General features: G+C 39.2%; 1 protein-coding gene across 2 annotated transcripts; it reads right to left on the bottom strand.

Moving 5' to 3' along the window:
- Nucleotides 1-389: 389 nt before the first annotated feature.
- Nucleotides 390-13,951, bottom strand: lrrcc1 (leucine rich repeat and coiled-coil centrosomal protein 1). 2 transcript variants are annotated; one of them, XM_058648252.1, is made up of 19 exons: nucleotides 13,609-13,951; nucleotides 12,218-12,423; nucleotides 11,998-12,063; nucleotides 11,753-11,920; nucleotides 10,482-10,642; nucleotides 10,091-10,282; nucleotides 9,065-9,228; nucleotides 8,275-8,449; nucleotides 7,685-7,833; nucleotides 6,096-6,300; nucleotides 5,679-5,818; nucleotides 4,648-4,849; nucleotides 3,907-4,092; nucleotides 3,506-3,680; nucleotides 2,761-2,924; nucleotides 2,404-2,612; nucleotides 2,001-2,138; nucleotides 1,448-1,583; nucleotides 390-624 (listed from the first exon to the last, which is right to left on the bottom strand). In XM_058648252.1, the coding sequence occupies exons 1-19, from the start codon at nucleotides 13,650-13,652 to the stop codon at nucleotides 514-516; spliced, it is 2,991 nt and encodes a 996-aa protein (XP_058504235.1). In that variant the 5' UTR covers nucleotides 13,653-13,951; the 3' UTR covers nucleotides 390-513. The 2 variants fall into 2 exon arrangements, with proteins under 2 accessions (XP_058504235.1, XP_058504242.1); XM_058648259.1 differs by having other exon boundaries at nucleotides 10,091-10,216.
- Nucleotides 13,952-14,367: the final 416 nt, after the last annotated feature.

Below are 14,367 nucleotides of genomic sequence, written 5' to 3'. Positions count from 1 at the left end.
TAACTAAATGAAATAAAAAAAATAAAATTACTAAAACAATGTGCTGAGTAAAGCAAATGGATATTAGAGAAAACACTCAGGAAGTGCGAACCTCTGCTAAAATTGAACCATTTCTGACATCATTTGTAAATATTTTACTCTTTCCAGTGGTTTAAATTTGATTTTTGAGAAGTATTAGGGAAAACATATGTAGAGGGCAGATTAATCACAAAGCATATTACAGTATTGTAGTAAACTCCAACAAATCAGCTAAATTGACTGGTTTTGTGCCTATATTTAAGTTTTATTCCACACACTAAAACCCACCTAAACGGGTGTAACATTTTTCCATTCCGTGTTCAAAAGAAATTAGCTTGAGCATAAACAACTAAAACTTTTGAACAACAAAAAAATATGCACAAAATTAAATTTATTCGGTAAATCACAGCATAAAGAATTAAAATACAATAAATTAAGAATAAAAAAAGTCAAAACTAATAAACTGTAACTACAAAACGACAAGTATGTGATGGGTTAAAGGTCTTTGAGTACACTCGTGAGTCGTTTAATTTTTTCTTCCATGATCCTCTTGTTAGTTTCCGTCTCCTCCAGGAGCTGACGCATCTCATCCTCCACTTCAAACACCTAAGGAAGACACACACACACACACACACACGTTTGCGCTTTATTCATAGTGACGATGCTCAGACATAACACATTCCCTAGTCACTTACCCTAAACTTAACCATCACAACTAAGTGCCTTATCCTAACCTTTACCCAAACCTAAAGTCAATTATAAACCTAGCCCCCAAAAAGCCCTTTAAAGATGTGAAGACCAGCCAAAATGTCCTCACTGCATACGGTTTGTACGATTTTTGAGGTCCTCACAAAGCAACAAATACAAGAACACACAAATAAAACAACCTCAGCTGGAGCAGAGACATGTGGCGTTTTAAATATGTCCAAAAATGATGGGACAAATAAAGAAAATGGGCATGAGTAGATGAATGGAATGATTTTTAATTTTTTAAATCATAGCAATCTAAAACTTCCCACTGAAATGACAGGGTTTTCTTTTAATTTTTTCTCAGATTAACAAAGTGTCATGAATTGAAAGGTCTGCTGCGTGAAAACGACTCGCTTTGTCAAACCTTTCACTGACACACTGATGTTTCCCATTATGTGCAGAATAATGAGTAAAATGTTTCTGTAGCTGCCTCATAATCACCTGTAACCATTGGTAACCACTAGGAGAAGCAGTAAATGATTAGAAAAAATAATATTGCTGCACCACATTACACACTAGTTTGATCAGAGTTATAGTTTGGTTACTGCAGGGACTTTTAGTAATCCTTACTAAAATGGAGTGAGGGCTAGTCTTTGAACACACAATCACAAAACAACTGTTCTGCCTCCCAATAATCTAAAAAAGCCAGGCATTTCTGTGGTAACTGTTGATATTTTACCTTCTGATTGGCTTGTTGGATCTGCCTCTGCTTTTCATTAGCCTGTCGTAGCAGCTCAGCTTGATGAGCGCTCTGGACAGACTCCAGTTGTCGCCGAAAAGCATCATCCACACAGCGCAACTTCTCTACAGCAGCTCTGCAGAACAGATGATCATAAATAACACATAATGTGCAAGATAATTGGATTGTGTGTAAACTGCCTTTGGTACTATGATCATCTACATTTTATGTTGAATGGCCCCAGAAATGAAACACTGACATAAATCTCTTTTATTAAAATGATATCACACTCCAGTTCCCGTCTCAAGGACAATATCACCAACCTCCTAAATCACAATGATTATCATGACTTATAATGAAATATTCAAAACTGTTGCCTCTTCAGGTTTTGGCTGATGATTGAATATTTCATGGTTATACTGACACGACCCTTGTTGTGGATGTCATGGTCAAATGCTGTGTTATTTCTGAGCCATGAGAATCAACTCTCAGCAGATAATGAAAGTGCTTTAATAGTTTGATACAAAGCCACTCTGCTCGGCCTGAAGCTTACTTGTGTGCTTCTGTTGCTTTATCTCTTTCTTCGAGGAGCAAGCATTCCTTGGAATCAAAGTTCTCCTTCATGCGCTTCACCTGGCTCTCCAACCGAGTGAGAAGCTCTGCCTTCCCCTTCCACTTTGCACTTGAATCACTAAAAAGGACAAACACAACAAGAGAAAAGAGAAGTGTTGTTTCAGAAAGTAGCTGCGACATTAATGTTTCATCACCATCAGCAGCAGTTCTAGACCATAATGAGGGTTTGGATTAAGTCATAAAATATTAAATTTTACTTTTACGTAGTGTTGTCAAACATACACTGACTATAACTAGTAAAAAAACAGCTATTATTAGCAAAGGTTTCTGGATTTTGTATCAGGATGCAGATTAAATATTCTATCCTTGTCTCTTCCTCTTGCCTGTAAGCTCTTTTGACTTCCTCAAGTTCTGCCTCCTTGTCCCCCAGCTGCCGTTTCAGCTCCTCCTTGCGCAGGCTGAGATGATCGAGCTGCTCTCTCAGCTCTTCCTGCTGAGCCTTTTCCTCCTCCTGTTGCTGCTGGAGCCTCTTGTGGGACTGTGCTGCCTCCTCACGCAGCCTACGGATATGATCATCGCGCTCCTGCAGAGCCTTTACAGCGGAAAGATTGAGGAGACAGATTTTTTTTTAAAAAGAAAAAAAGATAAACACATCCACACTAACTTACTGTAAAACACTCAAATATAAGTTTGAAGGTTTGAAGAACTGTCAGGGTGAGGTAGGATGGTCGTTTAACTACCTCTTTGAGTTTGCGGATGGTCTCTGTCTGGTCATCAATGATTTTGGCTTTGATTTTGAGGGCATCGTTCTCTCTCTCATTCTGTTTCTTCAGTGTCTCAAGCTCAGTGCTCAGCACTTCTATCCTGGCCTCCAGGCGGCCACGATCCTGAGCTAAAGACACTCCTATCAAAGAGAAAAAAAAAACAAACCCTGATTTTAATGACAGCACTGATGAAACTGCATCAAAAAAATCCAGTACCCTAATAAATGTTTTGTTTTCAGAATCTGTTAATGCAAATAAATACAACCACTAGATGTCAGGCTAATACAAATCATAAATTTAGCACAGAAAGTAAGGAAATTTGTGTTTGGTTGATTTTTACTTTGTTGTAACAATGCTTCTTGGCAATAAATCTTACACCGTTGGAAAGCCTGCTTATTTCCCATTTGCGGGTGTCGCCCATGAAAAACTTGCCAAGATTTAAAAGCCTGTTACAAACAAAGAAATTATCGACTTAACACAAATTTCCTTACTTTATGTGCCAAGTTTACAAGACACAGTACAATAACTTTTAAGCCAAAGACATATCCATCTCCATCATTCTGACTCTATAAAAGTGTTAACCATGACTCACTGGCTGAACCATTGCAGAGTAAGATAAAGTCTGACAGTCCACAGTAATAAGTAATCTTGACCATCAGTGCCTGCTATGGACCGTACTGCTGATTCAAAGTGGATGAGTGTCGTCCAGAATGACTCCCACCTTGCTGAGCAAGCTCTTGCCCCCAGATTCGCCTCTCTGCCCTGAGGCCGTCGATCACCGACTCTTGAGCAGTAAGCTGAGACAGCAGTCGCGTCTTGTCTTTCTTCAGCAACTCCAGCTGCAGGCTGAGACGCCGGTCCTTCTCCACCTCTGTTTCCAAGGAGTGCAGACGGCTCTGTCAGGGGTGCAGAGAGACTATATTAATTATCGTTTGCCACCTCTCATGGCTGGCAGATGGAAACGCAGCGGGACCATTCAATATTCATGCTGTCTCAAGGTAGTCAGTCGCATTTTTTTGTTTAAAGGGACAGACTAATGGCCCAGATGTGGTCATCTCCTCATCTGATTCGGATAATTGCTCTTTATTTAGCTGGAGGGTCTGGAAAGATGTGCCACTGTACCTTTAAATCAGTGACAGCGTCTCTCTTGGCTTTGATGAGCTCTGCAATTCGGTTCTTCTGCTCTTTGACCATGGCTGTGAGCTCCTGCACCAAAGAGCCAGATTTCTTCTCCCTCTGCTGGGACTGGGCAAGCGTCACCTTGAGCTGCATCAGCTCTGCAGTCATCTGATCAAAAGCCTCCTTCACCTGCAGAAGCAGAATGTGTCTGAATGTGAATGAGACATCAACGAGTTACGCAGAGTGAAGGGCCTTTAGTTCAAGCATCGCCTGGTTTGACAGTTTTATCAATCAATGTCACATTTTAAGTCTCAGTAACAGGTTTACAGAAAGCAATCTTTTAAAGGTTTCCATGAGTGAACTATGGCTGGCAATCTGTATCTCATTCAGACTTTTCCCAAAGGTCAAAGATTTGGAGTTAAACCAGACAACAACAAGCTACAGCAATCAAGAGTAAGATTACATTTTGTGCAGGGGGTGAATGAAATTGATGAGAAAGAATGAAGAAGAACACATTCATTCAAATCCAACCCTTTTGTATCTCTCTTTCTGTATAACTTTCCTCCTGTAGCAATCACAGAACCCTTGTCCGCAGTCAAATGATCCTAATTCAATCTCAGCGTTCACCAGTAGAGTGGAAAAATTGTATCAAATCAATTTGGAGGTCACTTCTGGTTCAATCATTTCATTTTTTTTTCATCAGTGGGACTACACAAAGGCCAGCTGTGTGGCTGTTTTGCAGACCTCAGAGAAGCGAGCAGCTTCGATGGTGAGTGCCATGCGGAACTCGTCCTCCAGAGCGGCGTACTGCTTCCTGCCATCTGCTAGTTTCTCCTGCAGCTCCGCTTCCCTGTGAGCACCTCTCTGTTCCACTAATGTAACTTCTTTTGCCACTGCCTCACGGAAATCTGCCCCGCCAGGCAGCAACCGCAACTCCAGCTGTTTTCTGGGAAACAAATGTAAAAAGCACTGGTATGATTCACAGGCAACTGAGGCTTTGACACACACAGGACTGTCTTCAGTATGTAAATTGTAGGTGAAACTATGAAATTATAAAATGTTTTAAAGACTAAAGCACACACTAAATTTTTGGATGCAAACCTCAAAATTAATATTGTGATATTTACACATTTTGTTTGCATGCAACAATGATAATACTCTAAACAAATGCAAATAACCCTAAAATAAAGGAATCAAATTAAAATTAGAGCAAACATGAGGTCAAACATGATCTAATCACTTTCATTTATGATTAGTGTATTTAGGCTTTTCATTGGGAGTGACCAGGATGGACAGGATTAGAAATGAGCATACTTGAGGAATGGCGCAGGTTGAATGGTTTGTAGTTAAAGTAAGAAAGTCAAGGTTTAAATGGTAGAATAATAGTAGGAGAGTGCACAATCATAGAAGTCAAGGAGGTAGAAGCCGATTCAGCCTACTGTTTTACTCATTAGTCATATCGGGGGATCTTGGCGTGTTTGCTGATATCTGATAATACATTTTTAAGCCAATATTGGCCAATACCAACATTAAATTGTGTAAAAACTTTAACAAGGTTTTTCAACTTTTTGTTTTCATTACAATCCCAAAATTTATTTAAAACAACAAAGAAAAAAAAAATCTAATTTTAGCACTAAATAATGCACCTGTGTGGGTCATGACTGCTCATGTTTAGATGCCGAATAAGAAAGTTAGAGTTAGAGTGCAGAGAGGAGAGTAAACAACTCATATAAAAGTTTTCTGGCAGCACTGAGCATTAAAGCCTCTGGATGTACCTGTGCTCTTGTTCTCTGGCTGCGAGCAGTTCCTGCAGCTGCTGCACTTTGTCTTTGTGCTGGCGCACGGAGACTCTCTGAATGTCCAACTCTCTCTTCAGAACTGCTGCCCTGCTTTCCACTTCCTGGTGATGCTTCATCTGTGAATGGTTAGTACCTATTTTTTTTAACCAGCCTGACACAATGAAGAACCCCTTTGCACTGAATCCTAAATCACTCTGAAGGCTGGGTCACACAAATACTGGACTAGTCTAAACAAAAACGTTGGCAGTGACCGATATTTAATATGTTCAGAAATCAACTAAATCAACTTGCTCTGGTTTCTAGATTCATCAGACTGAATGTGCAGTACTTGGTGTCAAAAATTACGGAAGTTTTACAGAAGTTTTATCAGGTGTGCCAAAGCAACTCCTGTACCTCTTCAGCCTGCTGGCGAGCCCTGAGTGCCTCTCCGTGGGATATGCTTTCTTCAAGTCGCTGAAGTGCAATCTTGTGTTGTTCGTCACTGCTGCGGGCCTTTTCCAGCTGCTGGCTGAGGGACTGACACCTCCCCTCCAGCTCCTCAACACGATTCTGCAGCTCACAGTGCCCCGATCGCTCCTTCAGTAACAATTCTTTCAGTCTATGTGGGAAGAAAACTATGATGAGGGTGTATAAGGGAAGCAGGAGTAATACCTTGAATGTGTCTTACTGCATATGGAAATTACTGCAGGCAACAAAATGTGATAGCCTGTGAAATGAAGAAATCTGTTCTTGTAACACAGTCAAAATTTTATCTCAAGAAGGAAGAATGGAAATGCAGTGAGGAGGGACGGCAATATAAAAACGGCAATCTGCTGGAGAGACAAACAACTGAAAAGAGTAAGATGGGACACAAAAAATACAACTAAGACTTGTGAACTGAAGGGTGAGACCGACTAATGATGAGCAGGGGAGTCAACAATCACATCTGTATGCTGTGTCATTAGGAAGTGGCAGTTAAGACTGATTCATAAAATACTGCTGACATATGCTTGTCACAAGGCTTGTAATTAGAACCATAATGCAGATTTATGTGAGAAAAATGAAGACAGTGCACACAACAGTTTCACCCAACCCTCTGGCTGTATCTAAGCAGTGCAGGAAGACAGAGATAGGGATATTTAATTATAGATAATTACTGTATAGCTTCTGCAATGAAAATAGGAGGTATAATATGAAGATGGATGGGTACATGGGTGAATTACCGTTTTGTGTGTGTTTTTTTTAAATAATTAATAGCTGTTTTAATCACACCACTGCAGGCGTACCTAAAGGTTTTATTGTGATAGAGTCAAAATATGTGCTTCATTTCATTATTGGCTATGGCTCAATGATAATGACCAATTTTAATTGGTAGGATGGACACTCATGGTCTCAGGGGAGCCAATACCAGAGATCAAGAGAGTAGAAATGGATGAGAAGTCATTATGCAGTTGACAGATAAAATCCACAGAGATGAGGTCAATTATGCCATTTCATCAAATCTGATTTGGAGCAGCTGCGCTGATTTGTGTGGGAGTTTGTGTGCCGAGTGCATGCATGCGCTACATTGTCTCTCCCATTCCCATAGACTGTACATTAAAAAATGGACTTAGTCTTCCTGTTTGCTGCCTGAGGCCAACCTAGAAGTAAGATTATCTTGAGTAGCCATCAGGGTGTACCGTAAGTATAGTGGGAAAATGAGCCTACATCTCACTTGATCTCACAACAACAGTAAACACAGTTTCAGGTTTCCCTAAATAGAGCATGATGTCAATTTTGGAAATTATGTTCCCACTTAGAGGGAAATAGATGATAAAGCACAGCATATATGAGGGGATACAAGTGTCACAAGTGACATCACCTGGTTGCAGGTGATGTCAGAGAATTTTCTAAAATTGTAATAGCACCAGCCAACTCACAAATCTAGAAGCTTCACAATAGGAGTTTGTATTGAAACCGGAAGACTACATCTATTTTATGTAGTCTATGGTCTCTCCTCTTACCTGTCTGTGGTGTGCAAGGCCATGCTCTGAAGGTCTTTTTCCTCACTGACTTTTGTCTGGACGCACTTTAGCTCTTCTGTTAGCTTCCTCACAGCCTGCTCAGCTTTCCAACGTCTCTCCCTTTCCTGGTCACGCTCCTCCACGATAGTCTGAACCACACGTAGACACAAAAGCACACTGCCTTAAAACACCAAGAAATACAGACACCAGGCATTGCTTTATCGTTATAATTGCTGATTTAATTGTTGTGGACCTCCTTTGTCAGGTTTCTGGATAACAAAATAATTATTAACCGACAAGGAAATATTTAAATCTTGAATGAGTGGTGTAATTTTTTGTTACTAAATAAGCATGATACCTGAAATGTCTATATATCAGGTTATGAAGTTAAAAATACAACAATTGTTTTGGATGTTATAATGTCATCTTTAAAAGCATTAAGTTCAAATGTAGCTTTTACAGAGACATTGGTCCAGTCACAGCGGATGTCTCCCGCCTCTTGTCAGGGGCCATAACCTTTTTTATATTACACTCGTCCAATGAAAATAGAAACTGCCACTCAATGTGCAGGTGACCTATCCATCCTGTACCCTGTAGGTTTCCGCCTCCTCATTGGACTTGCTTTTCACATTGCCTGAGGCCTTAGCAGATCTCAAAGGTCCACTCCTTGTTGACCCTGCAGTGTCTAAACTCCCTGTGCCACCAGGCTTCCTCCTCGGGCCCACGGCAGACTTTGAACTCCTCTGTTTAAGATTCTCCTGGTCGCTGCACACAAAGCAAAGGCACAGAACCAGCTGTAAAATCGATCAAAAATGGCCCTCAAGCTTGAGTATGGCTCAATGAAGGTCAAACCAGAAGACTTACTCACTTTTGTGGGAAAGCTAACTGTAAACATAAAATTTAATTTTGGAAGTCGTGTTTTACAATCACCCTGCTTTTGATGAGGCAATCGCATGCCACCAGTGGCTGATGAAATAAGAAGAGGGAGTGGACGACAGAAGAGCAGTCATTAATCATGGCAGAGAGATGACAGCTGTTAATGACAGCTGTACATTTCATCTTAGAAGAAGAGAAGTTTTAGCTCTTCATTACTCAGAGAAAAACATTTATCACTTCCCTTTAGCTGAGAGGTGAAAGAATCTCCTCTATATTCAAGATACTTGATGAATTGTGTATAAAATAAGAATATGCAGATTTGCAGAGATGGTGTTTGATTGTTATGGATGAAAGCCTCATCGTAACTTTGCAATAAACACACTTCCTCAGCACTTTGTTTTGGTGTGCAATAAAACCTAAAATAAAGACAATAAAAACAGGTGAGTTTTGAAACCACTTCGGAGGAATGGTGGCCTTTGTGTATGTCTGCAGGTGGTGAATCACCTGGGCATCGTTTTGTTGCTGTGATGTTTGGGGATCCTGCTGTGCCTCGTGTTCTCCTTCCCGCTGTCACATTCACTCTCTGACGTACGGTCCGTGTCCCTCTTGGCTTTCCGTAATGTCACCACAGCATTAGTAGAGTGAGTGGATTTGTCACCAGCAGGGGCCTGAGAACACGTAACAAACATCAGTCAGATCATATGTTTATACAGACGCGCGGGTCATATTTGACTGATACAGCAGCAACATGATATGGATAAATGTGAGAATACAGGTAACATAGAGCCTTAGCCAGGCTACAACAAGATATTACTGTACTACAAAGCAGCTCTGATGAACAAAATGAATGTTCTCTTAAAGCTGCAAGGCCTTTTGATGTTTTTTTTGTTGTTGTTGATGAAGTTATTATTCTGTCCCTGTTTATTCTTCGTGTACAAAAACAACGTATCATTATTCGTTTGCTCGGTCCTTCATTTGAAATCTGTCAAGACATACTATCAGACTTGCCTGACGGAGCCTTTGTGCATATAAAGCAGAAGTGCAAGGAGCGGGGAAGGCCAAGTAGCATTTATCCCAATCAAGATCCAAACACTGCTTCCCCTCTCCTTTCGGAGATGGCTGGCTGATATAACCTTAGTCGTACTCAGGTTTATGACGACTAATTCAATTGGAATGTTCTCGGCTATTTGGGACTCATTTTCTTGTCTACTGTACCTAGACGAGATCAAGGCAGGGTGAGAGCCTTGCCTGGCCACTCTCTCAAGCACTTAGTTGAGATGCAGTGCACAACATTTGCGAGCACTTTGTATTTGTATAGCTGGTAGTTTTATTATTTTTTTATTCATCTACTTCAGTATTATAATTTTCCAAGTAGGGTTGCATATTCATCTCTTCATTCATTCAAAAATGTGTGATTTTTTTGTATTTCGTTTTTATCTCATTACCTATTCTTGCTTAGTGCAAACATGGGACAAAGACTTTATATTTTAATAAATGACTCCGTGGTTTTCGACAGTGTTACATAAGCACCTGCTGGATGAGCTGGGACACCTGGTGCTCCAGTTTCCTGATGCGTTGTTCATTAATGGGGTCTCCTGGATCAGCCACAGTGGAACACTCTGGTTGTGCAGCTGGCTCTGTGACTGCTTCAGAGATCTGCCGATGAAACTGGGTCAGCACCTTGTCAATGTTGGGTGTGGTGAGAGGGCCATCTCCTCTAAGCTGCAATGGAAACTTCAATTGATTTTTTTCCAACTGACAAGTAATGTGTAAGGTAACTTCTTAGTTAAATCATCAAAGTTTAACTCATCTAGTATAAATCAAAGAATTTACAGTGTGTTCCAGCTGTTCAGTCTTATTTTAGCTATGTACAGTACTTGTGATATAAAGGACTATATATATATATATATAAAGAAATTACAATTTCACTTGTGTCTGAAGAAAGCAGCAGGTCCACATAGTTCTCCAGACCAGGAATTTCACAGGGACTGCTTGGACCAAGATGTGACGGATTTCCTAGCCGATCTAGTCCATCCAGGACAGAGATCTGTGGCAACGACTGCATAACAATCTCCCAGTAAGCTGCAACATGAGAGACATATTAAAAAACATGATCAGAATGGATTTGCCTAATCATTCATTAATACATCTTCCACCTCTGACAGAAGGTTATATTTTATCAATATATTTGTTGTTTGCTTAATGTAAGTACATAAGAATAATTGAGTAACTGTTGAGTAACTGTTTAATAGAACAGTAAGTTTGCAAAGACATGCACACTGTTTCAAAATTGGCCAACTAATAAATAAAGTAGATGGCTTTACTAAAGCGACAACTATGCTGTTTATGATGCATAGAATAATGAAATAATCTATATCCTTTATGCTGTTTATGATGCATAGAATAATGAAATAATCTATATTTAAATAAATGATCTCTCTTTGTCATGTGCACAACTGATGCTCCTAACACTGTATCTAAACATGTATTGACAACAGAGGCTGTTAGAATCCTTTACGTGCAGTATATCCTCATTGACTTAAAGAAATGTTGCAGTTAATAAACCATGCAGACGAAGACATAGATAATGTATTCACGTTAATGCAAATGCTGTCAATCTGAAAGTGTAAAAAAGGGAACATAAGTGCATAAAGATAAGCAGACTACAACTATTACTGTCAGTTATTCTGTTTCAGTTAGGGCTAAACGATTCCAAATAAATATCTAACTGCGCTAATTTTCTCACAATTTTGAGGGAATGGTCATTTTTACATAATTGTTCGCATTTTCATTGAATAACATTTAAAATGATTACTGTGTGACATTTGTGCAGATCTGTGTGAAAAAAGATCTTTAGTCTGAATGTGCAGGTCAATATTGAGTGACTTCCAGTGTGCTTCTCTGAAAAGAGGGTCAGCAATTCTGAGGAATCTAGCAAATGTCCTCTAGATTAATATGATACTCAATTGAATAATGTTTGCCTAAAATATCAGAAAATGACTATAAGTCACAATTCCATTATCACACTGTTGATTTTCCTGCACAAAACATGTGCTCTGCTTTATTTTGTGTATCACCTTATGTGCTTACACAGTATAGCCAAGAATAGATTAGAGATAAGATAAGATATTAACTATTAATTAACACAGATAACAAGGCTATTTACGACAATATAACATATTTATTCCATACCTTGTGATCTACATACAGGGTTGCCTCTGCCATCCTGACTCAAAGTGACTTCTCTTAAGCTTTGCAATCCCAGCAGGCACTGCAGCAGGTGATCAATGCAGTCCAGGTGGTTGCTATGGAGACTGAGGTGCTTCAACTTGTACTCCGTGCCATTAAGATACAACAGCCCTAATGAGAATAGAAGGAACATCACTGCTATGATAATTACTTATCTTAAAACTCTGTTTAGTCAGTATTGAACTCACCTGTGAGGTTATTTATCCGATTGTAGGACAGGTTTAATCTTGTTAGGTTTACAAGGCCATTCAATCCTAGGAAATAAGGAGTGGGTTATTAACGTCTGAGTGATTATTTTGCTCACAAAGCTGTGACAGCAACATCAGAGTAAACACAAGAGCCAGGAGTGGAGAATGATTACATGGAGAACCACAAACTTACAAAAATTACTGTCCAACTAAAACTCACCTTCAACCTTTGTGATTAAGTTACAGGATAAATTTAATGTCCTCAAGGCAGCAAGGGAACTCAGACCCTCAATGTTGGAAATGCAATTGGAGGAAAGGTCTAAGTGCCGCAGGTGCCAAGCTGAGGTCAAGCCCTCGATCCTCGGGATGCGATTGCAGTGCAGATTGAGTGATGACACCGTGGGACTCCGTGGAATATCCAGCAGACTAGATCAATCAATGAGGTAGAAAAGATTCACCACAAAAAAAGCTTTATCACTTAGTTCCCAGTGACTACCGTTTCCTAAACGTTGTAGGGTGGCAAGGAAACCAACAATCACTTGATTAACCAATGGCTGCTCAATCAATCATTAATCTTCTCCCACTTTATACACTTAAGGGTTGTGGAGGGACTGTGAGAGGAAGCTGAAGTGCCCGGAGAGAACCCACTCTCACACAAAGAGATTTTTCTACCATTAAAATGTTTTTATTATTCTCTGAAAAATCTTCATGGAGTGATCTGCCTCTGCACATTAGACAGGCCTCTTCTTTCTGTGTTTTTACGTCTCTTCTTAAAACCCATTTCTTCTCCTTGTCTTCAGAAATCCTATACCTGACTGCATATAATCCATATTATATGCAGTCATTATATGCAAAATAAAAATATTTTCTTGTTTTTATTGTATGGCTGTTGTTTTTATTTACTTGTTGTTTTTGCCTCATGTGAGCTGTAATGTCTTTTATTTATTCGTCAACACAGCACTTTGGTCCATTGTGGTTGTTCTAAAGCACTTTACAAATAAAGCTGGATTGGTCAAAACAACAGCCAGTACTTAAATCTGCTCTTGGTCTCTCTCTTCTATCTCCACCAAACCTCTTCTACACAACATTTTGTCATTTCACCCCAGAGGCAGACAGCTGCATATTACTTCTTGATAGATTTATGGATTTTTTTTCTCGCCACTGAGGCCAAGTGCATTGTTATTGTGCCAACTGCTGGGTTTCTCAATTTCTCTACAATACTCAACATTCAACATTTCAGCCACTGTAAGAAGGGCGTATTGATATAATGTAAGTTGGGACTATGGCACCGTACAAGTAGATTTGTATTGACTGAAGAAGGGTAACAGAAAATGTAAGTTTAATGTACTTTATCATACAATTTTCTATATTTGTATGATTTCGGGGGAAAACATTGTGCTTTTTCCTCCTTTGTTTTCCATTTCACAGATTGAATAAAATACATATAAACATACAATACATACATACAATGCAGTCGCACTGAAGAAACTATCAAACAGTACAGAAAATTGCTCGTCCTTAAGACTTAGTTTCTTACACAATGTACCAATAACAACAATGCTGTCAAATTAACTAGTACTTTATTAAAATTGAAAAGGCTGTTTTATTTACCTTGTTATATTCTTGTCAATAAGACTCAGCTCATTATCCCCCATAACGATGACGTAAGCCACAGTTATCTCGTATTGTCCGAGTGCTCTTGACGCAATAATATGTTTAGCTCAGGTAGCTAGCAGCTTAGCAAAAGTTTACTATCGACCGCTCGAAAGAGGCTAAGTCATCCCGAACCGTGCCCCAACGACATTTCCAAAAACTGGAGCAAGACCAAGCGCAGCACTAAATTATCCATTGACCAAAGAACCACTTTTGAAGTTGGCAAACTATTTCTCTTATTGTTGGTTTCAGCCTCTTTCGAGTTGAAGTAGCCGCTTCTGCCATTGCACTTCCTGTTTGCGTGACGTCACAAACAGCAACATCCGGGACTCAGGATGTTGCAGGTTTTGAGTGTGAGTTTTTTGTGTGTACTAAATTTCAAGTGGAAATTTGCAAAAATGTCCCCCTTGTTTTATTTATTTATGTATATTCTGTTAGGAATATAAACCTAAAGTAGATATTGATAGCAGAAACACAGTTTCTGGTGCAAGTCAAACTATGCAAAATACAAAATATAAAACATATGAGAGTTAAAAAATAATAAATATAAATAAAATATAATAATATAATAAAAATATAATTAAAAATATATTAAAATACATATTATACTACTAGTAATAGGAACAATGTATTAGAATAAAATATAGTTACAGTTGGAATTTTTGATTTATTCATTGGCAATAAATTAAACATATTGATCTTTTTATGAGTCCTTTA

This window comes from Solea solea, chromosome 1, assembly GCF_958295425.1.
Source record: "Solea solea chromosome 1, fSolSol10.1, whole genome shotgun sequence".
Taxonomy (NCBI): domain Eukaryota; kingdom Metazoa; phylum Chordata; class Actinopteri; order Pleuronectiformes; family Soleidae; genus Solea; species Solea solea.
The sequence above is the reverse complement of the archived record's forward strand: the minus strand, read 5'-3'. Positions and strand labels throughout refer to the sequence as shown.

Excerpts from the sequence above, each read along its gene's own strand:
- lrrcc1 (XM_058648252.1), bottom strand. The coding sequence starts at position 13,652 with ATGGGGGATAATGAGCTGAGTCTTATTGACAAGAATATAACAAG. Across the intron at positions 4,850-5,678 it reads GCCAGAGAACAAGAGCACAG|AAAACAGCTGGAGTTGCGGT; the intron begins GTACATCCAGAG and ends TTTGTTTCCCAG. Across the intron at positions 4,093-4,647 it reads AAGCTGCTCGCTTCTCTGAG|GTGAAGGAGGCTTTTGATCA; the intron begins GTCTGCAAAACA and ends CTGCTTCTGCAG.